Source organism: Panulirus ornatus, chromosome 53 (assembly GCF_036320965.1).
Source record: "Panulirus ornatus isolate Po-2019 chromosome 53, ASM3632096v1, whole genome shotgun sequence".
Lineage (NCBI taxonomy): Eukaryota > Metazoa > Arthropoda > Malacostraca > Decapoda > Palinuridae > Panulirus > Panulirus ornatus.
This window is the reverse complement of record NC_092276.1, coordinates 9,082,469-9,105,522: the sequence shown is the minus strand read 5'-3', so window position 1 is coordinate 9,105,522 and position 23,054 is coordinate 9,082,469. Positions and strand designations below refer to the sequence as shown.

The following is a 23,054-nucleotide window of genomic DNA, read 5'->3' as shown; positions in this document are numbered from 1 at the left end:
CGTCAAGACAAGGAAGGAGGCTGATCCGACGTCAAGACAAGGAATTGAAACCGATCGGCATGATGACAAAGAGGATTATGGACCCCTTGTTAAACACTCATTTATACCAAGTTTCATATACAAATTTTTGTATGTATGGATAGTGATTATACAAGAGCTATAGTGCAATTATCTTTCCCTAGTATCTTTATGCTAAACTTTCAGACTAATCATCTGAAACAAAGTGTCGAACTAGGCTAACAAGTTTCAGGACCTAATACAGTAGTAAACTGTATCCTTGGAAGAAATCGATAAAATTAAACAGTTTAGTGGTCAATACATTAGGGAAATCAAAATGCAAAATTGTCATTGTCCAAGAATAATGAATCTAACAATGAAGGGTCTCACACATACTTTAAAATTTTGAGATTGGTCGAAGAAAAAAAATATGGAATGGGCTACTGCCATTTTATAACCTTGTAGCCTTAGCCAGACACACACAATCACTCAAAAAAATATGGAATGGTCTACTGCCACTTCATAACCTTGTAGCCTTAGCCGGACACACATAAGCACCTACAAAAATATATAAATAGGGGTAGAGCAAACTACCCAGCCTTACCAATGACTGCTCGAGCCGCCAAGATAATTGGTCCATACACAAGCACCAAGAATAAAGTCACAGTCTGTCTTCCCCCGGCCATTTTCTGTAACAGAGAGTAAAAATATATAAGAAACGACAAAATTAAGAAAAAAAATCACAAATATACCCCACTATTTCAACACATTTCCATATATAAACCTCCCAACTTGCCTGTGTTTCAGATGGCGTTATCCCGCGGAAGACGAAACCACCAACTGACGCTCGAGGTCTATAAGAAGATTCGACTTCACCTCCGAAGCAAAATTCGAACGGCGGTTCGCTTGCCTCAAACACAACCTGATCCATCTCATAGCCAACCCTTGACTAACTAAAATCTTTCTTCGTCTTAACTTTCTACGAAAGAAAAGTAGAAATTACTTAATAGTTTGGGCTATTTTTTTTTTTTTTTTTTTCATTTCTAAAGATCTTGAATGATCGGTAAAGGAGGCGATTGTAAGAAGGTGGGAAGGATTTTGACTACATGGGGATATGTAGTAAAACTAATCACCAGGGTTACCACAGTGAAACTAATCACCAGGGTTACCATAATGAAACTAATCACCAGGGTTACCACAATCATACTAATCACCAGGGTTACCACAATGAAACTAATCACCAGGGTTACCACAATAAAACTAATTACAGTAATTACCACAATCAAACCAGTCACTTAAATCTGGGATATGAATGTAACGAGCGGTAGGGAATGGTGTAACTTGTGCATAGAATGATTAATCATCTAATTAATCTAAACAGATCAATTGGACGCTAGGGAATGAAAAAGTAAAAAAAAAAAATGAATATGTCTTCACCCCATAGATGACCTGAATCTATGAATGACATGATCCTCTTTGTAAGATAATCAGGAAACGGTGATCCTCTTTGTAAAACGATTCTTAGTATTGGATGAGATTCGAAATCTACTTCATCCTATTATCCTGTAACTGTAATAATGAAACAAGAACATGGTACTTTACTTAAACCAAAGACGTTGGCTGTATCTGATGTAATCCACTCCAACGTCTGCACCAATACTCTCAAACACCATAATCTTGAGAAACATCAACAAAAAAAAACTATATAAAGTTAAAAGTTCGTATATATTCTTATTCATGTCTCTCAAAAGGAGAAATATATCACAGCGAGGATTTCTATGCCATTGAAATGGCTTTTTATTGACAAGGAAAGTGATTTAATGCTAAATCGACATTGTTCCGTCAATAAGGCATTGATTCTACTCAGGCCAAGCCTGATTTGAGCCATAGAGGGGGTTGAAGTGTGATATTCTCAGATCAAGAGTGTGAAACAGCTCAAATGACGAATACGTAATTCGTTGACTTCGTTATGTCCTTGACGTCATCAGCTCCTGTGAGCCGCTGTACCAAAGCTTCGAAAAATGACGATGATTCGTTCATCACTGCTTCGAAGCCTGGTTGAATCCGACCCGACTCTGGTTTGTGGCTTAAATCACAAACAACACCAGTTTGTAAATCGACTGTACACTGTACCTAATAAAGTGTCTAATGAAAACTGTATGTAAGGGATCTTTGAAAATCATTTACAAAATGAGAGAAAGAAAATCTCTTTAAAACCAAGATTTAGAGAAGAGTTTATTGGCGTCGTGGGAACAAGATGACCAGATGAGAGGGAGGGAATGAGTCAAGCCGCTGTGAAGCACTGGTGTCGGTGTTCGTTTACACATCCTAACAGCGACCCCCACGACGCACACGCTTCTGTCGGAACACCAGATGAAAAAATACAACGATGTGGTGTATCAAAATGAGTAAAATCATCTTTTCTTTTCTTTTATTAGTCTTGATTCGAAGCGGATGATCTGAAACACAAAGCTACGAAGCCAGTTGGATCGGGTTGTGTTTGGGGTAAGCGAACCGCCGTTCGGGTTTTGCTTCGGAGGTGAAGTCGAATCTTCTTACAGGCCTCGAGCGTCAGTTGGTGGTTTCGTCTCTCGCGGGATAACGCCATCTGAAACACAGGCAAGTTGGGAGGTTTATAGTTCGAAATGTGTTGAAATAGTGGTGAATATTTGTGATTGTTTCTTGATTTTGTCGTTTTCTATATATTTTTTTACTTTGTTACAGAAAATGGCCGGGGGAAGAGAGACTGTAACGTTGTTCTTGGTGATTTTGTATGGATCAATTTTCTTGGCGGCTCGAGCAGTCATTGGTAAGGCTGGGTAGTTTGCTCTATCCCTATTCATATCTTTTTGTAGGTGATTGTGTGTGTCTGGCCAAGGCTACAAGGTTATGAAGTGGCAGTAGCCCATTCCATATTTTTTTGAGTGATTGTGTGTGTCTGGCTAAGGCTACAAGGTTATAAAATGGCAGTAGCCCATTCCATATTTTTTTTCTTCGACCTGTCTCAAAAATTTAAAGTATGTGTGATGCCCTTCATTGGAAGATTCATTATTCTGGGACAACGGCAATTTTGAATTTTGATTTCCCTAATGTATTGACCACTAAACTGTTTAGTTCTGTTATCGATTTCTTCCAAGGATACAGTTTACTACTGTATTAGGTCCTGAAACTTGTTAGCCTAGTTCGACACTTTGTTTCAGACGTTTAATCTGAAAGCTTAGCATATAGATACTAGGGAAAGATATCTGCACTATAGCTCTCGTATATAATCATTATCCATACATACCAAAAAAAAAAATCTGTATATGAAACTTGGCATACGTGAATGTTTTGAATTTTTGCATCGGATGTAACATTTTTTTTCTCCTCGTTTTCTTTGTGAAGATTATCATGGTGTCGAGAAATGTACAGAGGCCCGCGAGTGCTGTAGACACCCTCCCTCTTCAGATGAATTCCAGGATTGTTGTAATAAATACGGCTGTTGTCCTGATTGCGAAAACTTATTTAGCTATGAGGGTAAGCACAGCGCATCTATTCAGCTAAAACTTCGCTAATTAGATAAGTCAAAGTGCATGTGTATTTCAAGTTCTTTACTAAATTGGAAAAAATTAAGTTTGATTAGTGTTTGTGGTTTGGGATAGTGGAGGACTTTTGTATGTACTCTTGGTTGTCTTCTGCAGGACATGGCTCGTATGAAGTAAACCAAGAATGTAGCCAAGCAAGTGAGTGTTGCCTCCACCTCTTCCTGTCAGAAGCGTTTCACAAATGCTGTTTCGACCACGGCTGTTGTCCCTACTGTGGCTTCATGTCTGACGGTAAGTGTGTTAGACTTGAACGAAGATAATGGGTTGTCTAAGTTCCTCTTAACATAAGATTAAAACTTAATGAATTGAATTATTGACTCTGTCATGGTACGAGTCGTGGTTTTTTTAGATTAAAAAAAACTGAACCCTGTATCTCTGTGTAATACCCAATTGGATTCTAATCCAGTTTGGGTTCTATAGAATCTTTTCAACACCTCGTTTGACCTGGTTGTCGTAAGATCTCCTCCAGTGTCTTTCTGATTTTAAGTTGGAACCAAAACTACATTGTCAATATGGTTTTCGTTCTATAGACTTAAAACGAGACATTAGCTTTAAGCATAAAGTTGAGGTAGAACCAATTCTTGTCTCTACGAATGTGATTATGGGTAATTACCAAACAACGACAGTTAACCTCAATATAAAAGTTGAAATAAAGGTCTTAATTTTGATTTATAGTATGAACTGTTTTGCACTTTGAAAAGTAAGATATTGTGGATTTTCCTAGGTCAATTTCTTCGTAATCGTTCACTTGTTCTAATACCTACAATGTACTAAGTCCTGGCCACTACTAAGAACACGGTAGCACATTCTAAAATAGTGTGTATTAAGGACTGCAGTAGCATATCATCCCCATTTTCTTTGGTCAATATTCCAGGTTGTTGGTATAACAGTCAGTTCCACTCATGGGGCAGCGTCATAACCACCTTCCCAGACTGCTGCGTGGAACTGCTGTGTGGAGCTAGACTCGTCATCTCACCTCCCTACCTCAAGCCTGTCGTAATCCCACACTACAAACATCCACCCTTCGGTAAGTTACTAATTTTAACTGAATAATCTTGTTTGAATTTCAAACTACACTAACTGTTCTAAATCAATTCTAAACTCGTCCCGTATTTTATCTAAATCGCATTCGGTAAAATTTGAATGTTTCTCCTAAATCCTGTTCTAAACATCATAACTTTTCTAACCATTTCCCAGACTTTAAATTCTTCAGTGTGTCCTTCACTAAATCTATTCCTCTACATAACTGGCGTACGGATAATAAACAAACATTTGAACAGGAATATATAAAAGCGTTTATCTAACTCAATCTAATTTCCTTTCAAATTAGACTAACCAAATGTTTCCCCAGGTTATCACTGTGACTACTTCAAGAACGACTACTGTGTGGATCACTTGGGCATCATCCGGGCCGATGGCTCGGAATGGCTGGAAAATCCTTGTCGTCTGTGTCGATGTGACAACGGCCGCGTCAGCTGCCACTACGTGCCTCCCCAAGACTGTCCCCCAGCACCACAACCACACTGTAGGGAGCTGCCAGGAGACTGCTGTCCATCCTGGGATTGTGACGCTGATGGGTGAGTGATTCTCTGCCACGAAGACTAATGTAACTGCGTGAAAAGACAAAGATATTTAAACATAGTCTTCTGGAACTGTGAACGGGTGCTCGCAGGCTATGAAATGCAGGAATAAAGTAGCTATAGGAGACCTAGATACTTTGAAAATACTTTTCTCGTACAGAGGTAAGGGATTTATAGGTCTAAGAAAAATAGAAGTAGCCTCTATAGAAGGAGACAAGAAATCTATAAGGACATATTGAGCTGAAACTGTTGCGTAGAACTTTAAATTCCTTTATAAATGTTTGTTCACGGTTTCCCGCGTCATCAAAGTAGCGCCACTATTAGATTCCCTTATAAATCTGTGTTATTTACTTAATACCTGTTCACAGTTTCCCGCGTCAGCAAGATAGCGCCACGAAACTTGGAATGGCCCATCCACTTTTATACACATACACGCGTATATACATACTTAACATGTCCATATGTACATACACATACATATCTATAAATGAATATATTCATACTTGCTTGCCTTCATCCATTCTCGGCGCTACCCCGACCAACAGGAAACTCCATTTTTACCCCTTGCTTCAACGAGGTAGCGCTGAGATATAGATTTCTTTGAAAGAGAGACACTTTAGTTCTTTATTAGTCGCTTCTACATTGTCATTTTTGGTTTTTCATCTTGTTCAGGAAATGCCCAGACCCCAGCAGCTACGGCCATGCTTGTGTACATTACATCGACCAGTGCCACAATGACGCCTGATTGCTCGCCTGGATATCTGTGCTGTTTGATTGCTGGTTGTGGCAAGGAATGCGTCCAAGGTATACTATCATCATTTATATCTAAGTGTGGAATGACTTAATTTCTCATTTCACCTTAGATAAGGTGAAAGTTTCTAAATATTTAGGCGTTGGTGGAAATCTGCCTTTACTTACTGTTCTAAATTGTTCTCTGAAGCTCCTCAAGTCCAATTTCTAAATTGGAATTATCGACCCTGACCATCAGGATGTTCACGCTACTGTACTGACGATATTCCAAAGCTGAAACTTGGCTGTTAACGTGTCTCAACTTCCAAAGTAAAATGTAACTTGTTTTTGCTCCTGAATTAAGTACTAAAATGGAAAGTAATTTGACACTTCATCAAAATATCTTAAGTTATCTCCAGATCTAAATTTCTAATATTTCATTTTTTGCTTTAGTGCAACGTCATTGTCGAACTCCAAATGCCTGCCATCTGCTAGATGGTCGCTGCTCAGAGGTGTGTGACGAACACGAAACCAGTATTCGTGGTGTGTGTGATACAGAACGCTGTCTTTGCTGTGTCTCTGGTGAGTTGTGGCATTCAAATGTGCTTTGTGTATCTTGGACAATGTTGGTGTCCATTTACGTCACGTTTTATGACCCCAAGCATGTAGATGGGAGCCCGTTTTTGCTGTGTGTTTGGCGAGTTGATATTCAAATTGAGTGCTCTATGTATCTTAGACAATGTCTGGTCTATTTGTGTATCTTGGACAATGTTGGTGTCCATTTACGTCACGTTTTGTGACCCAAGTATGTAGATGGGAGCCCGTTTTTGCTGTGAGTCCGAGATATTCAAATCAAGTACTCTGTGTATCATGAACAAGGTCTGGTTTGTTTATACTTTGTGACTACAAGTGGATGGAAGTCCGGTAACACCGTAGAACCTTTCATAATTGCATAACGTAATAGGATCAAATAGCGACATCATTTTTGAGATGATGGGAGTACTAATATTAGATTAGTTTCCCATTTACAGTATGTGGTATACTTTTCTAAGACCCAGTGTGTACTAATATTACTTTATGGGTTCTAATATTACTCTGTGTTCTAATATTACTCTATGGGTTCTAATGTTACTCCATAGGTTCTAATGTTACTCCATGGGTTCTAATATTACTGTATGGGTTCTAATATTACTCCATGGGTTCTGATATTACTTTATGGGTTCTAATTCCAGAAGAAAACTTTATAAACTTGGAGTTAACTGACCTCTTGCAGGACGTGTGCCTTGTCCAGACACGAAACGTTGTCTTGAGCTGAATGGAAGATGTTCCTTTGGCAATTGCCGTAGCGATGAAAGCCAAGTCCAGAACATCTGTGGCGCCAGGGACTGTGTTTGTTGCAATAAAGGTGAGCATTAACGTTCTCTCTCTCTCTCTCTCTCTCTCTCTCTCTCTCTCTCTCTCTCTCTCTCTCTCCATCAAAGACATGACAATTTGCAATTGTTCCATCTCTGGTGTTTTTTTCTTTGTTTTCTTTTTTTTTACTTGTAAATCCCTAACCTCGAAAGCCTTTGAACTCCCTACCATCTCGTGTCTCTCCCAATAACTATGACCTGCCACATTTTGAGTTTTTTTCTTTTCACTTCCTGCAAAATGCATGATAGGTTTTCGCGTATCTTCTTTTTCCTCTTCATTTGAGTTCTGCATTAGTGTTCGAAAGAATTTTTTCCCCGCAGTCGGAGATTAGGTTCAAGATGATTAAGATAATGGTTGTTGGCTCGCGAATGAAATGTAGATATTTGTTGGACAGAGCTTCGAATTCGTAAGGTCGTCATATCTTTAATATTCACACGCGAGAAAAATCTTTTTTTAGAGACATTCATTCGTGAACTATTCTTGCCGAATCTATTTCGCGTTCGTGCAATAAATCTAATCCGTAAAATGCAAAACTCTTAAGATTAAGTTCAACTATAATAATCTTAATATAATAATTTTATAATAATCTTATAATAATTTTATCCCTGGGGTTAGGGGAGAAAGAATACTTCCCACGTATTCCCTGCGTGTCGTAGAAGGCGACTCAAAGTGGAGGGAGCGGGGGGGGGGCTGGAAATCCTCCCCTCTCGGTTTTTTTTTTAAATTTTCCAAAAGAATGGACAGAGAAGGGGGCCAGGTGAGGATATTCCCTCAAAGGTCCAGTCCTCTGTTCTTAACGCTACCTCGCTAATGCGGGAAATGGCGAATAGTAGTATGAATGAATATGAATAATAATCTTTTCAAAAGTTTGTTGTTCGAGTTAAAATATCTATAAAACTATAGTCATATTGCTAGTTTACATCCCTCTGTAATTATCACCAACTAATTTTTTTCCTTTTTCTCCCCAAAATTTAGGAAGTGGAGTATGCCAGATAACTGATCTTTGCCTTGGGCTAAATGGACGATGTGCCAGGAATGTGACAGGGGAGAAAGCTCTATACAGGGTGTGTGTCGCGGGAGAGACTGCCTCTGCTGTGTGCCAGGTAAATGAGGTCTTCTGGACTCTACGAAAAAGTCTTATAATTTTCAGGTCATAATCTAAGAGGCGCAAGCAGCCTTGCATCGAAAGGTTTGCATATAATAGGAAAGGTTTTAAAAAAGTAAATACTTTTTTTAATGACGTATGGTGGCGAAAGTTTGAAAACTTGGCTGTTCCACTGAGTGGTCATTCTAGTCTATTCAGTATAATTGTCTTATATTATTCTGATGACTTAATTTTTCCAAGAACTATAAGGATGTTATTAGCTTAAACAACAGATCTCTTAGAATGGTTTTGGGTTCGATTTCTTAAATCATTTTATCCACAAAAAAAAATGAATACCAAAATTAAAACCTTTACTTGACCCACTTTAAAACTATCTCTGCAAGGAAGAATGGATTTCTTCAATCCATTGATATTTCTAACAAATGACACTTTAAAATGCTCTTTAATAATCCAATACTCTTAAGTTCTCTTATGGAACAGATGTCCAGGCGTTTAAGTTCTCGCGCTAGGCTAATGTAGTGATGTGGGATTAATCTCGTGCTAGGTTAATGATGTGGGATTAAGATCTCGCGCCAGGCTAGTGAAGTGGGATTAAGATCTCGCGCTAGGCTAGTAATGTGGGATTAAGATCTCGCGCTAGGCTAGTAATGTGGGATTAAGATCTCGTGCTAGGCTAGTAATGTGGGATTAAGATCTCGTGCTAGGCTAGTAATGTGGGATTAAGATCTCGTGCTAGGCTAGTAATGTGGGATTAAGATCTCGCGCTAGGCTAGTAATGTGGGATTAAGATCTCGTGCTAGGCTAGTAATGTGGGATTAAGATCTCGCGCTAGGCTAGTAATGTGGGATTAAGATCTCGTAATAGACTAGTAATGTAAGTTTAAGATCTCTTTTAGTCTAGTGAAGTGGGAGGATCCAAAAATCTACTAGTACTGGAAGATATTAAACACTGTGAATCTACACCCACAAAAAAAATGTATTCCTAATTTTTCACTGCATAATTCTAGAAATATCTTATTAGACTCCGATTCTCCAACTTAGAATCTGAGAAGTGCAAATTCAACACCTTCGGCTGTCGCATCAAGGGTGGTCAATGTCGAATTAGATGCGATGTTGACGAGGCGCCTCTAGACCATCTGTGCAACACGAACGACTGCGTCTGTTGTGTTCGAAGTAAGTTCTCGTTACCCACTGTGTACCCAGTTTACTCGTTTGTCCTCAAGTAGCATCAGCAGCAGTTGGGGCAAATCCTAATACGAAGTAGTGCATCGAGACTTTGAATTAAGTCACTGATCGTAAATTCTACGATCGTAAAGTCTACAGATATAGCTTGGCGGATTGGATGCATAGGGACTGTAGCAAGAGCGTATGTACTGATATTGCATATATTATGTAGTCTGAACTACATTCTAGACATATTTTTGTTACCACGTTTTGCATAAAGTATTTGAGAATCTGTGTAAACTCGGAATATGAACCGATTTTTCAAATAACGGATCAAAATTATAAGAAAGCCTTCGACAGGCTTGTAAAGTTGAATGGGGACGTAACCCAGTATAAAATCGAAGCAGAGTTGAGGAAAATCTTTCAATGTTGTAATATGAAGTGTTCTAAAAGGCCAAAAATATAACTCCGTTATCGATAAAGTCAGCATTTAACGGTACAATATTCCTGATGCACGAGTTTGTGAACTGGCTCTTTCCCGCGTATAACTTCGTCCAATTTGGTATGAAATTTCAGAACTTGAAGTAAACTGTACTGCAGGTTCACACCAGTCACTGATATAGAGCAGAGCAGATACTTATAGTTGTTGCAATATTAGTTCAGTCTAACTTAATATTGCACTGTTTAAGGAAATAGACGCGTTCATTGCAGTAATTTCTACATATGTATATGTGGAACTAAAACTTTCATCAAAGTTTTTTATTACTTCGTGTGAGTACAATACTTTTTAATAGGGTTTTTGAAATTTTGTTAATGCAGCTTGTTGGTATATCTCTTTTACGCTGTTTTCGTATTTTACAAAATGTTTTATTCTCTACAAACCAAATTGATTACTTTGACACGCATACAACTTTTGATTAATCTTTATTGTAAACTAAAGTAAAACTAGAGTAACTTTAGTTCTTTGACAAATTACTTTTTCATTAATGGGATGTACTATCTTCAACTTCAGGGGATCAACAGTGCCCAAACACTCGTCAATGCAGTGAGCTGGGTGGAGAATGCGGTGCTCGCTGTGGCAGCAGTGAGACTCCCATCTCTGGGGTGTGCCAGAACAGACAGTGTCTCTGTTGTGTTCCAGGTAAACTTTTCTCCATAGCAGTTACAAGTACCTATTCCTCACTGTCCCAATTACTATACAAAAGCAAGTCCTTTGTCCGAAAGGTAATTATGAGAAGTGAATACATTGTTTCACATCTCGTATTGGATTTTGTCTGACGTAACTGCATGGCTGATCTATTCCCCTATGTCTTTTAAGTTCGTATGAGTATTGTAATGGGACTTGTAAACCTTCATATAAGCAGTGTCAGGACACAAGACTGTATACTGGATCTAGAGGGACGGTGTAACACGACCTGTGCCAGCGGTGAGAGGAGCTTTCTGGAGTGTGTGACGCAAGAGATTGTATTTCTTGTATCGCTGGTGAGGAAGTGAGCACTGGGAAAGCTTAGTGTACTTCTGTCCTCAATCTTGCTAGTGACGTGTTAAACAAGACGCTGATGTTAAAAGAAAACGTAACTCTAATGACAGTTAACCCTTGCTCTGTGTGTGTGTGTCTTTTTCTCGTCTCGCGTGTTGCAAAAGTTTAGGCCACGCAACCTCAATTTCGTGTCTGATCGTTGCGACATTGATAGTCCTGCCTGCTGTCGTAAGGATAGTCACTGCAAACGAACGTGTGGTCGTGTTGAGGAACCATTTAAGCATCTGTGTAGCGGTGACGACGACTGCTTCTGTTGCGTTCGAAGTACGTAAACTTCCAATCGTTGTATCGAGCGAATCTCTATTGGCATTCTATACATTGGTTTTCCTATACTTCTTAATGTCTTAAGGTTATTTCAAGATCGAATTGAACAAGTTGACGTTCGTGAAGTGGAAATTAGTAATCTCGAAATAACTTTTCTGATTAAGTACAGTAATCTACGTTCGTTGCGAAGATCTGCCAAGCTTTGAGCTTATTTCAATCGTATAATAGGCTTGAAGTTCTTATTACGATCTTGCTTACGCTGAGGGAGCATCACCATTGTGATCTTGAATGCTACTTTCTCGTTACTACTGTACTTTACTAAACGATTCTAAGCACTTTTATTAGCACGAGTCTAATGCTTGATACTACTTGAATGTCATAGTGGGCTACGGTTCGTCTGTTCATAATTCAGTTGGACCCAACTTATAGTTGGACCATCGCTATCTGAAACGCCACACTAAATTGCTGTAACTTTTCAAACGAGTATATAACTTTCTGCTAACAACTCAAACTATAAAGAATAATTGTTTAAAGTAGCGGATATATATATACCAAATGGGGTCCTAGCTTCGTCTCTCCGATGTATATCAACTGACTTGTATATCTCTCTTGTGTCTCCCCTGATGATGTGATTATTACACGAAAGTGCACTTGGGAACTTATCGTGTTTCATTTTACCCGAGGGCTCATAGGAATATATATATATATATATATATATATATATATATATATATATATATATATATATATATATATATAATATATATTTCGCTTGTAATAAAGGTTTTATTTTGCTCGGTTTTCTGGACGTTACCTGGTACGTGTTATTCGGGAGTTTACAAGTATTCTCTACTGCAATGTGTAAATTCAGTTGCAAATCATCTTTGCAGGATATTACATTCTCGAATGGACAGCCAATTAAGCCACACCGCTAGAGGTAAAACGTATTACATAAATACCATTAACTAATACGAATGGAAAAGTAAATTCAACTTCACTCACCGTTTCCAGAAGTCGATCAGTGCAACACAAATACCTTGGCCTGTCGCACCAGGGGTGGCCGCTGTGACCAGACTTGTGGCATAGATGAGGAGCCACTCAAACATCTGTGCCTCACAGATGACTGCCTCTGCTGTATCCCAAGTAAGTCTTTGTTACGTCCCAAGTAAGTCTAGTGGATGTGTAAATTTCCATATGACGCTGATGAATCTGTGAAATTTTTGTAACTTTTAGAAAGTGAATAGAGTGAGGGTTTTTTTCTATACATTTGGGGATTTTATCGCTTGCATTGTTAGATATTAAACCTTTTTATTGGAGATTTAATAGCTTGCATTTAGATATTAAACCTTAGAAAAAAATTTGCCTATCAAATTTTCGTAAACTTGGAACACTACTTTGCCCCCTTTTCTTTCAGGGGATCGGCAATGTCAAACTACTGTGAGCTGCCGTGTGCTAAGTGGAGAATGTGCCAGTAGCTGTGATAGAAATGAGAACGCTGTCCAAGGAGTGTGTGACAGCAGAGACTGCGTCTGTTGTACTCAAAGTGAGGCCAATCTATTCCTATTTGGTTTCATTATTTCATAATGCTACGTCTTTGTTAGTGTTAACTTCAGTAATGTCGTGATTTGTCTGTGGACCAAAAAAAAAAAATATGAATGGACTTCCATGGTATATCGGTTAGCGTTCCTGTCCAAGACGCATTCACGGGCCACCCAGCAGAGTCGAGCGTACGGGTTCAAATCCTGGTTGCGGTAGTTGGTCCACAGTCAACCCAAATGTTTATCCAGCCATAGGGTTTTGGTAGACAAAATGTTTTGGCCTTGATCAAATGGACTTTGGCTTCCCGTGCCATCTCGAGATATGGACCAAGAAAATCTTTGTAGATACGAAGTTGAACTGCAATGTCAATGCAACATTGTGTATACTGCCATACCCTAGGGTTCATTTTCTTTTAGATCTTTGCAGTCTTTTGCTATTAACGTCTGGGAATTCGGATAGTAACTTAGTGGCTTTATTACTTCAATTTTGATAAGACTATATATCGCTCACTTTGAGATCTCTTCACAAGTTATCACAGCAGCTCGTGTTTCTAGGGTTGTTTTGAGATCAAATTTGAGTTAAGCTTTTAAGAATTCTTTAATAATAGGAATGTTTATATTTCGCTTCAGCAGTTGCAATGTTCTTGGCTCTCATTCGGTATATGACATTCCTGGATAATCTAAAGCCACTACATTCTCTCCCCAAGCTTATCTCGCATTTAGTTTTGTAAGTACGAAGTCGAGCGACGTGTCCTTCATCCACAGAAGAAACGTGCGAGGCTACTCTGCGGTGCAAACAACTGGGTGGACGATGTGCTGGTAAATGCGGTCAGGACGAAGGACCTTTCCTAGGTGTTTGTGACAGGTTAAACTGCATCTGTTGTGTTCCAGGTGAGCTGTATAACCCTATGCCATTTTATTTGTAGATGGGGGGGGCGTCTCTGTCTGTCTCTCTCTCCAGCATGAATGGGGGCGTCTCTGTCTCTCTCTCTAGCATGAAAATGTGATTGACTTGTCCTAAGAAATGTAAGTGATTGCCGTAAGTACGTCCGTCATATGTCATAATGTGTCAAGTTATGTAGGTATTAGAAAATGAACCGATCCTCACTAAGTCGAGTGATCTGTGATGTCCAATTGTTTTTAAGAGTCTCTGAATAGGCTTTATTGTGGCTTATAAAGACTCTAATCATCCATGTGTATTTTAAATGATACATGAATCGGGTATTCATCTATAACTGTCGGCTTCAGGTCTTCGTAGAGTAAGACTTTAACTTGGTCTGCTTAAATGCCAATTAACTTCGAAGATCCTCCAATTTGCAGCGTCTGACCCATGCAAGTTCGACACCTTCGCCTGCAGGATGAAGGATGGCCACTGTGACCAGACGTGTGGTCGTGATGAGGAACCTCTCCTGCATCTCTGCCACACACAAGACTGTCGCTGTTGTGTTCCACGTAAGTTAGCGCTTCTGTGGCGTTCCATGTAAGTTCGCACACTTGTTGTGTTCCACTTAGAGCTTTTGTGTTCCACGTAAGTTAGCGCTGCTTTTGTGGGGTTCCACGTAAGTTAGCGCTGCTTTTATGTTCCACGTAAGTTAGCGCTGCTTTTGGTGGCGTTCCACGTAAGTTAGCGCCGCTTTTGTGGGGTTCCACGTAAGTTAGAGCTGCTTTTGTGGCGTTCCACGTAAGTTAGAGCTGCTTTTGTGGCGTTCCACGTAAGTTAGAGCTGCTTTTGTGGCGTTCCACGTAAGTTAGCGCTTCTGTTGTGTTCCACGTAAGTTAGCGCTTTTGTGTTCCACGTAAGTTAGAGCGCTTTTGTCGAGTTTCTCTAAATTTAAGCTTTCTTTTAAAAGGGCCTTTTAGTACCAGTTATTCTTTAAAGGTATTGCTTGTGTGGTGTACACATCTCGCACGTCGTCTGCAAACACTATTCCAAAATGTTCTGATTCAGGCACAAAAATTAAGCAGCTTCCCGTGTCTCGGACATTGATGAATTGGTATAACTAAATAGCGAGAGGGGAAACGGATTTATACCAGCAACATGGAGTTACTTGACCTTTTTCTTTTACGTAACAGAAATTGACTTTCTCAATCTTGGCTCCACGAAACGCTTTTATACCAGCATCATGGAGTTAGTTGATCTTTTTCTTTTACGTAACAGAAATTGACTTTCTCCATCTGGGCTCCACAGGAAAAGACGTTCCGTGTGAAGGCACCACCACCTGTCTCCACCTTGGTGGCCAGTGTGCCCCAAGTTGTGGCAGGGGCGAGAACCCAGTCCAGGGTGTGTGTGAGTCTCGAGACTGCGTCTGTTGTGTTCTAGGTGAGTTCTCGTTCGTCCTTCAGTGTTCGGTTTACTGAAAGCTAAAGTTAGCTGTCTGGCTTTAGTCTGTTGCTGCATCGGAGAAATGATCACTTGTAAAGCTAATAAAGGCAAGGCTTTGGTTACTTAAAAGATTACAATATTGTGACTAAATGGTTAAAGATTGAGTAGGGAATAGATCGAGTAAGGAATGAATAGAGTATGGAGCCAAAAATTACTAATTACCATCGCCAAGGGTTGAAAATGATAGATTTTACGTAAAAGATCTTTATATTGGTTTGAGATCATTTGAAGTTTTAAGACTAGCAAATCTATTCTTTCACCAAGGTGTGAGTGAGACAGCACTCTATTTAATCTAGGGTCGAACCTGTAATAAGTGTACATGTCACAGTACCAATTACAAAACATTACACCTACACATATACATTATAATCATAATGTCTTACTTACTACATCCAATTACTCACACAGTGCCTCCCCTTGTCAGATACACAGGTGAAACTGGAGTTGAAATCACTTTTCACAGCTTTAGGGCCACAATCACAAGCACAATGGTGTACTCCGGCATAGCATTCTTGAGACTGGACCATGTTGCCACACAGCTCCAGGATCACACACATTAAATCCCTGCCCCACACACCTGGGCACTGCAACCCTTGCCCCAACACCTCCACCAGTCGTCACCACCCGACATACAGGCCTTCCCGAGAAACAATGAAGGGCCGCTAGTTGACGGCCTGGACAACACTTCCATCCTGTCCACGTCACTCAACTCCTACGTCACAACTTTACACACAAGAACAGCGACAAGCGCATGCCAAAACGGGAGAGCGAAATACAATATCTCATTAGCAAAATAATAGTACAAATTGTATGCAAAACATAAGAAAATTACAAATTTAGTTAATACAATAACAATAAAGTTATATGTGCGTGTGTAGACATGTTTGTATATACATATGTATGTGGGCGGGTTGGGCCATTCTTTCGTCTTGTTTCCTTGCGCTACCTCGCTAACGCGGGAGACAGCGACAAAGCAAAATAAATAAATATATAAATAATAACAATAGTATAGTTATGATAATACAATTTATCTATTCAAATCAAAGAAAACTTGACCAATAGGACATACTGAGATATTCTCAGTACACTACTGGTTTAGAGTGGCTTTTTTTTAACTTGATTTGCAGTGGTCCTCATTTCTCAACTGGGGTTTTTTATTTCTTCATATATGAATACTACAATCGTAAGATTTTAACGTTACAAAGGCCTAAAGTATTTCTATCACGATTCCTTTAGAATATTTCAACGTTCGAACCGGGTTGTTTTAATGGATCGCTTAGGAAGTGACCCATAATTTATATCAAATTTTGAGTCGTAACCACTTCGACCTCAGAGTCGTAACCACTTCGGCCTCAGCGCCAGTGGGAGGAGGGTAATAAGGAGATTGTGTTAGCTGACGAGTGACGAGGTGGGGTCACAAGATGTGCACTGATCCACTGCAGCAGCAAACGTAATTCACAGGCTTGCAATGAAGTCTGATCTCCCTAGCTAAACATGAGAGAAAGGAGATTTCAATACTGTATTTCAATGTGGTATTTTGCTTTTAGAAGAGTGAGATTCTCCACTCACTCTTGGTTGATCTAGACGTGTCGTATGTGAAGCCTTTACTCTAGCCCTTGCTTACAGAGGTTCCTCAGTGTGACAACACCACAGCCTGCAGGTTTCAGCGTGGGTATTGTTCAGATGGCTGTAGTGTGGGCGAGAAGACTGTCCAAGGTCTGTGTGAGCCTGATGACGTCTGCGTCTGCTGTGTACCTGGTGAGTTGGTTATCTTTACTCTTTTCTTTCCAGTACAAAACGTTGAGCGTTTTAGATGAATGTATTCGGAGAACTGGACGAGATCTAGTCAAGTTTGAAGTCTTGAGTTGAAACGGGTCAAACTCTTTGGGTAATCCAGAAAGCATCGATTTCACAAGTTTTGTGGTTGTCGAAAATTTTCTGAAAATGAGAAAAAGCAGTAGTGTAGGTTGGAAGGAGTGTTTAACACCACAGGTGGAAGTGAAGGAAATTGATTAGGTAATAGTTGGGAACTTGTGACAGTCTCCAGCTAAAGACGTGAATATGTGAAAGGCAATGTTCAGTGTGGGGGTGAAGGGAAAAGTTTAAAATACTTCAGGGAAGACTGTTTAAACGTATTAAACAAGGTTGAATCTGTTAACCAAAGACCCATTTATTAACTTGTTTCTTATTGGAAGCCAGATTATCTAACTGTATTCTCGACTTGAAAAGGAAACTTCAATTTAAGTTCTAGCTTGATTTTCCCCATTTTCTGTAACTAAGATAATGAAATACTCTTTATTCCCTGTTGCCTCCATGCAAGTTTATCTTCATTTTCGGGCCAACATTCGAGAAAAACCTTGACTGCTACTAGTGTATTAAGTGATATACTTTCAAACTTTCTTTCATTGCAGAGACTGGCTTGTGCCATGTCAATACCCTTTGTGCCATGTTGGTACCTTTTGTGCCATGTCAATACCTTCAGATGTCGAAGCAAAGGTGGCCGTTGCAAAGATGAATGCTCGCTTGATGAAAATTCCATCAATTATCTATGTAACTCTGATGACTGTGTATGTTGCGTTGAAAGCAAGATTTGCTTTGATTTTCTTCTAGGTGGTTTAGATTAAATGGCTTGTAAGTTTGGGGTTACCAGTACCATGAATTGAGACGATTGTACGTGTGTCTTTGTAGGGTTCGTATCCACCCACCAATGCCGGCAAATTAGTGTCACAAACTAGCAGTATGAAATTCATTTTATATCTTTAGGGTTTTACCATCCAATTATCAGCCGGCGGGAATGAAGATCTAAACGGAATTCCTTACTGAAACAGAAGTAACGATAGCTTAATTTTTTTTCATACTTTTTGTGAGTTCCGAAAGTTCATTTTAGTCGTATGAGCAGTGACATCTTTGAAATTCTCTTCGAAAGTGACTATAGAAATTGCTAAAGTTGTTCTATACACATTGCTCGCAATGCCTGTATGAGGGCACCACCAGACATTAGTTGTAGAAATCAAACAAGGGAAAGAAGGCTCCAGTCGAGTGTATTTGTATTAGACTGCATGATATTTGTCCTTAAGAAACTGACTTAGATATCGTGCGTGTTTGTATCTTGTATATTCACTAGGCATCTGGCGAAAACTTCCCTTGAAACCAACCATTTAGTTAAAACTGTACTTTTCAAATCTACAAACTAATATCTGTAACCTAAAATTACCAAGAGTTTGGAAACTGGTTAATGATTTATCTCCCACTACTTTTTCAGGACAAAATGTTTGTAAGAATACTGTAGCGTGTCGACTCCGAGATGGTTATTGTGCAGACTACTGTGATGTTGGCGAGAACCCTGTCCATGACTTGTGTGAGGGCAGCTGCGTCTGCTGTGTTAAAGGTAAAGTCTTTCTCCAGAGACGAACACTGCCAACACTTCCGACTTTTTGCAGATTTGCCTATACGATCAGAAGTTTAGGTGTTACTTTGATGAATTTTGACGAAAAAATAGATTAATTAATTTTGAATTTGATGGTTTAAGAATGGAAATGGTCGTGGCCAAATATACACAAATTGCAAAAAGATCATTCTGACATTAACAATAGAGTATGAGAAGAAATATAATTTTCATTCACGTCTGAACATAAGTAAAATTCTTATGAAATTTGCATGCACTGGAAATTCTTTTACAACTAGTTAATTACTTAATTTTTAGATTTTGATTAGATAGAAGAAAAATGTCTTCCTTCGGAGTTTTTTTCTTTAAATCTCTCGCTGAATGTGCCAGAAATTCTTAGAGTAGGATATGTTAATTTTTCTTGTTGAATTTTGATATAAAACGTTTTGAGCTTCACTTGTATGAATCATGAATGCTTCTTAATACAATAGTGTACTTGGTTAAAATCTAAAAACTAAAGTTCTTGCATTATAAGGTAATTTAGCCTAAGCAAAACTAACAGTAGATTTAGGTAGCCTTGAACTTAAAAGTTGTTCTTGGTCGAATTGGCTGTCTATTTCTAGCCAAACTGCCTGCCTGTGTCTATCCCTCCTCTTGACAGAACTGTATGATTAACACTTCCTTCTATTCCAGGTGTTGCACCTCATCCCCCATAAGGACCACGTCGACAGCAGATGAAACCTGGCCTTCAAATCTTAACCCGTTGGCCACACTCTTCCCACCAAAGATTAACAACAGTTGCGTCATGCGTTTGAAAGGGTTTTATTGTACATATTGTTGACGTTACACTTTGTTAAAATTAAACGTGACTAAATTAAGATGAATTTTTCCACTCCTGACTTTAGATTTGCCGTAAGTACGATGGTTATCAGTAGGGGATCTGTTCAGACTCTACGACCAAGGTGTCTAGAGGTATGTGTAGTGATGGAACTATAGGATATGGTGTGCGGGCAGCAAGGTTCACGGTTTGAGAGGTCGTCTGCAAGGGTGGTTGTGTGTGTGTATGGGTGGGGGGGTCGAGGTTGCTGATGATGTATTACGAGTCTTGGGTAAATAACAATTTACCTTATTTTTACCCAACTTGTTTTGAGCATTGCATAACGAGAGGACATTATTGGCCTGCGTAAGAGCCCGTAAGCCGAAGGATTTTGAAATCGCAGGTTTATGCAAAGGAAAAGATGAGGAAGAAGCTAAATGGGTAAAGAAATTGGGGAACCAGCAAGAGAATATGCCATAGAAATAACGTGACGATGATGGCTAAAATTAAAATGGGAAGGAACAGGAAATATTCTTAAGATTATTGTAACCAGGACATTATGAACTCTTAGGTGACAAAGGTGATAAGAGGTTTTTATTACTTCTAATCCACAGGATATAAAGCGAAAAGGGGTAAGCAAAGGCACAAGACTAACAATGGTGTAAAAGACAAATAGCTTAAGTTACAAAGGAGATTTATCTGGTCGGCGTATACTTCGAAGCGTTGCTTTTATCTTGTTTGATTTGAAACTATAAATCTACAACTCTGACATTTTGTGAAGTATCTGGTGCCATTTGTGACCTATACTTCTAAAAAATAAAATTGAATAGGCATGAAGTTTTTAAAAGAAAATTACCAGGAAAATTTTCATTAATTTGCTAATGTTAAAATTTCTTACAAATCTAAAAGGTTTCTAATGACACTAGGAGGTGGATGGGACTATAGATCCTTTGGGCGAAAGAGGCAGAACAGGAATGTTATTATGGACTTGGAGTAAAAGGATATAGAACGTAACGCTATTTGTGAGGTTGAAAAGGCTTCAGGAACACGTATGTGAAGTACGGAGACTAGAATTATATGTGTGTGTGTGTATTCCCGAGTCCACGGGGAAAATGAAACACGATAAGTTCCCAAGTGCACTTTCATGTAATAATCACATCACGAAAGTGCACTTGGGAACTTATCGTGTTTCATTTTCCCCGTGGACTCTTAGGAATATCTTGATCACGCGCAAAATTGTGATCCTTCCCAATATACATTGTGTATGAACTGTGAAAGAAAAGGCTACTTTGTACATGAATGGGCTATAAAAAAATTATAGTAAGAATCCCAGCCAGTTGTGTTATGGACCCAGGCCTCAGTGACCTATTAACACTGCTGACTACTAGCAAGAGCAGTGGTCAAAACCCAGGGAGGGAGATGGCAACAAGGCGATTGGAGAGGATGGGTTGAAGAGAGTGTGATAGCAGGAGAGTTCACATGGACGAAAAGTGTTGGCTTCTACTCTGAGTAGGATAGTCATAAGGGTATATCCTCCTCAGAGCAGCGAGCAGTACTCCGTACTAGTGCAAGCATCTCCCCCAACAGGTACTGAATGTCTTCTCATACGAAGCGCAATCTTGGAACTTGAACAATAACATTAGCTTTTGAGGGGTGGAAATTGTATTAAGTCATCATGACGATATAGGATAGGGAGAGGTTCATATGTAATTAAATGAATGGTTGAATTTATTTGAAATTGATGAAGTGAATTAGACTAAGAGAATTTGTATTAATTGCGATTTTTGCACAATTACATTTGACCTACCTCCCTACTCTATGATGTATAGGGGTCGTAATAGAGGGATTATGTTCAATGTGACAATAAAAAGGTATTCGGGTTATGAATGCTGTGAAGGAAAGTGTAAATTTGTGTATAACAATAATGTGGTTAGAGGTTTAGAAAAAATAATGGTATACCTCCAAAGAAATACAGTGCAGAAACAAAGTAGAAGAGATTCAGACAAGTATAAGTGTGCTTAAGTCCACAAAAGACAGCTTATGTTGATAAATGAATTTGGAACAAGTTTCACAAGGGCAGTTTAATGGTCCAATACTGTTCCTGATTCGGTTAACATAGAACAAAAGCTGCCAATCCATGACTGAAGAAGAGAAAATTATCTTAAAAACGACATAGAATTCCATACAATTCAAGATGACCTCCGCTAGACGGTCAGCACAGCTGGAGACACGATCGCTGGCGAAATATAGTTCCAGCTTCTGTGAACGTTAGTATAAGAGTTGTGTAAACAAGACTATCGAACCCTTCTAAAGCATGAAGGCCTTAGTTTAGAGAGGATACCAGGAATGGACGTATAGTGAGTGATGTAATGAAGAATGCAAGATAGAACCTGAGGAGTCCAAATGGATGTATTATGGTCACGTAAAGGTGGTTCAGATCTGTTATCTTCTACAGAAGAGTAGGAATGGTTCAGGGAGGAAGAGCGTGTGCATGTAATCATTAATCTATGACTGTCGAATAAAACTACGTATGTTCCATGATATCATAGAGCATCGCCTTGACACAGGAGTCATGATGAGCCAGAGAAAGACAAATACGCATTTTCTATCATCTAATAAACACTTCAGGGTGTTACAACGAAAATTTGGTGGCAATGAAATGAATGGAAGTTTATGAAATCTTCGACTTAACGAGGCTGTTTTGGGAAGTCCTGGGTTAAACAAGGTGCATTTGTTGACAGAAGGAAATAAAAATCTCTACGTGATAGATGTTATACAATGATTTAACGAAGAAAATTAGAATGTATAGTTAGAAATGGATCCCGGAACATATTGGATTTCTCCAAACGAGAGAGTAGATAAAGAGGTACAACGAAGATGAAAATGACAAATCTAATGTCCTATTGTACTGTGAAACATAAGATAAAGTTTGAATACTGGTTGAACAAGTTATGAACATTTTAGTAGACACAATCACTATAATTGTAATGCAATGATATTCGGTAGAAATGGAAATAAGCTGTGATAATGTCAAAACGAGAGACACTGGGATACAGATGTATGTATTATTAGCAGTCCAGAATGGTTTCCATGAAAAACGAAGGGAGGTGAAGAATATGTGGTCTTAATATTGTTCACACACAAAGAGCAGTATGTCCTTAGTTCGGGGATTATCTATATGTATGAGAATAATCAAATGAGATTACACAGACGATGTTAGGTAATGTTAAAGGCTAAACAAAAATGTAGTTGACAATGAAAGGTATGACGAAATATCAAAGCACCATTGAATGTTTGGTGCACAGAAGTAATTTATCTATTTGAATTGTACACTTCTTACGCACTCGTACATATGATAAAGCTAATGTTCATTACTGAGCACAAATACCAGATGCTGCCCCATTCTAAAGTGTCTTAACGATCTAACGGCATTGAAAGAACACTATAAGTTCCCAAGTGAACTTTCGTGTAATAATCATTACAAGAAAGTGCACTTGGGAATTTACCGTGTTTCCATTTCCTCGTGAACTTACGGGAATATACTTGATCACGCCCT

The 23,054-nt window shown here is 39.0% G+C and overlaps 2 protein-coding genes and 1 long non-coding RNA gene across 3 annotated transcripts in view; all 3 read left to right on the top strand.

Moving 5' to 3' along the window:
* Positions 1-2,551: 2,551 nt before the first annotated feature.
* On the top strand, positions 2,552-3,514 carry LOC139765139 (uncharacterized). Its single transcript, XR_011716586.1, has 3 exons — positions 2,552-2,616; positions 2,722-2,806; positions 3,382-3,514. It is a non-coding gene; the product is annotated as an uncharacterized lncRNA (long non-coding RNA).
* A 273-nt stretch (positions 3,515-3,787) lies between these two features.
* LOC139765226 (uncharacterized) overlaps positions 3,788-23,054 on the top strand; it is a 269,229-nt gene continuing 249,962 nt past the window's right edge. Inside the window, exon 1 of the mRNA XM_071692559.1 lies at positions 3,788-3,812. Coding sequence (XP_071548660.1) covers positions 3,803-3,812 — 10 coding nt within the window. The 5' untranslated portion in view covers positions 3,788-3,802. The remainder of the gene's footprint in view (positions 3,813-23,054) is intronic.
* On the top strand, positions 5,019-19,559 carry LOC139765229 (uncharacterized). The gene is made up of 15 exons (XM_071692566.1): positions 5,019-5,158; positions 5,834-5,965; positions 6,344-6,472; positions 7,164-7,295; positions 8,279-8,406; positions 9,449-9,580; positions 10,584-10,712; positions 12,387-12,518; positions 12,790-12,918; positions 13,679-13,804; positions 14,234-14,365; positions 15,102-15,233; positions 16,923-17,054; positions 18,559-18,684; positions 19,375-19,559. The coding sequence occupies exons 5-15, from the start codon at positions 8,328-8,330 to the stop codon at positions 19,395-19,397; spliced, it is 1,272 nt and encodes a 423-aa protein (XP_071548667.1). The 5' UTR covers positions 5,019-5,158; positions 5,834-5,965; positions 6,344-6,472; positions 7,164-7,295; positions 8,279-8,327; the 3' UTR covers positions 19,398-19,559.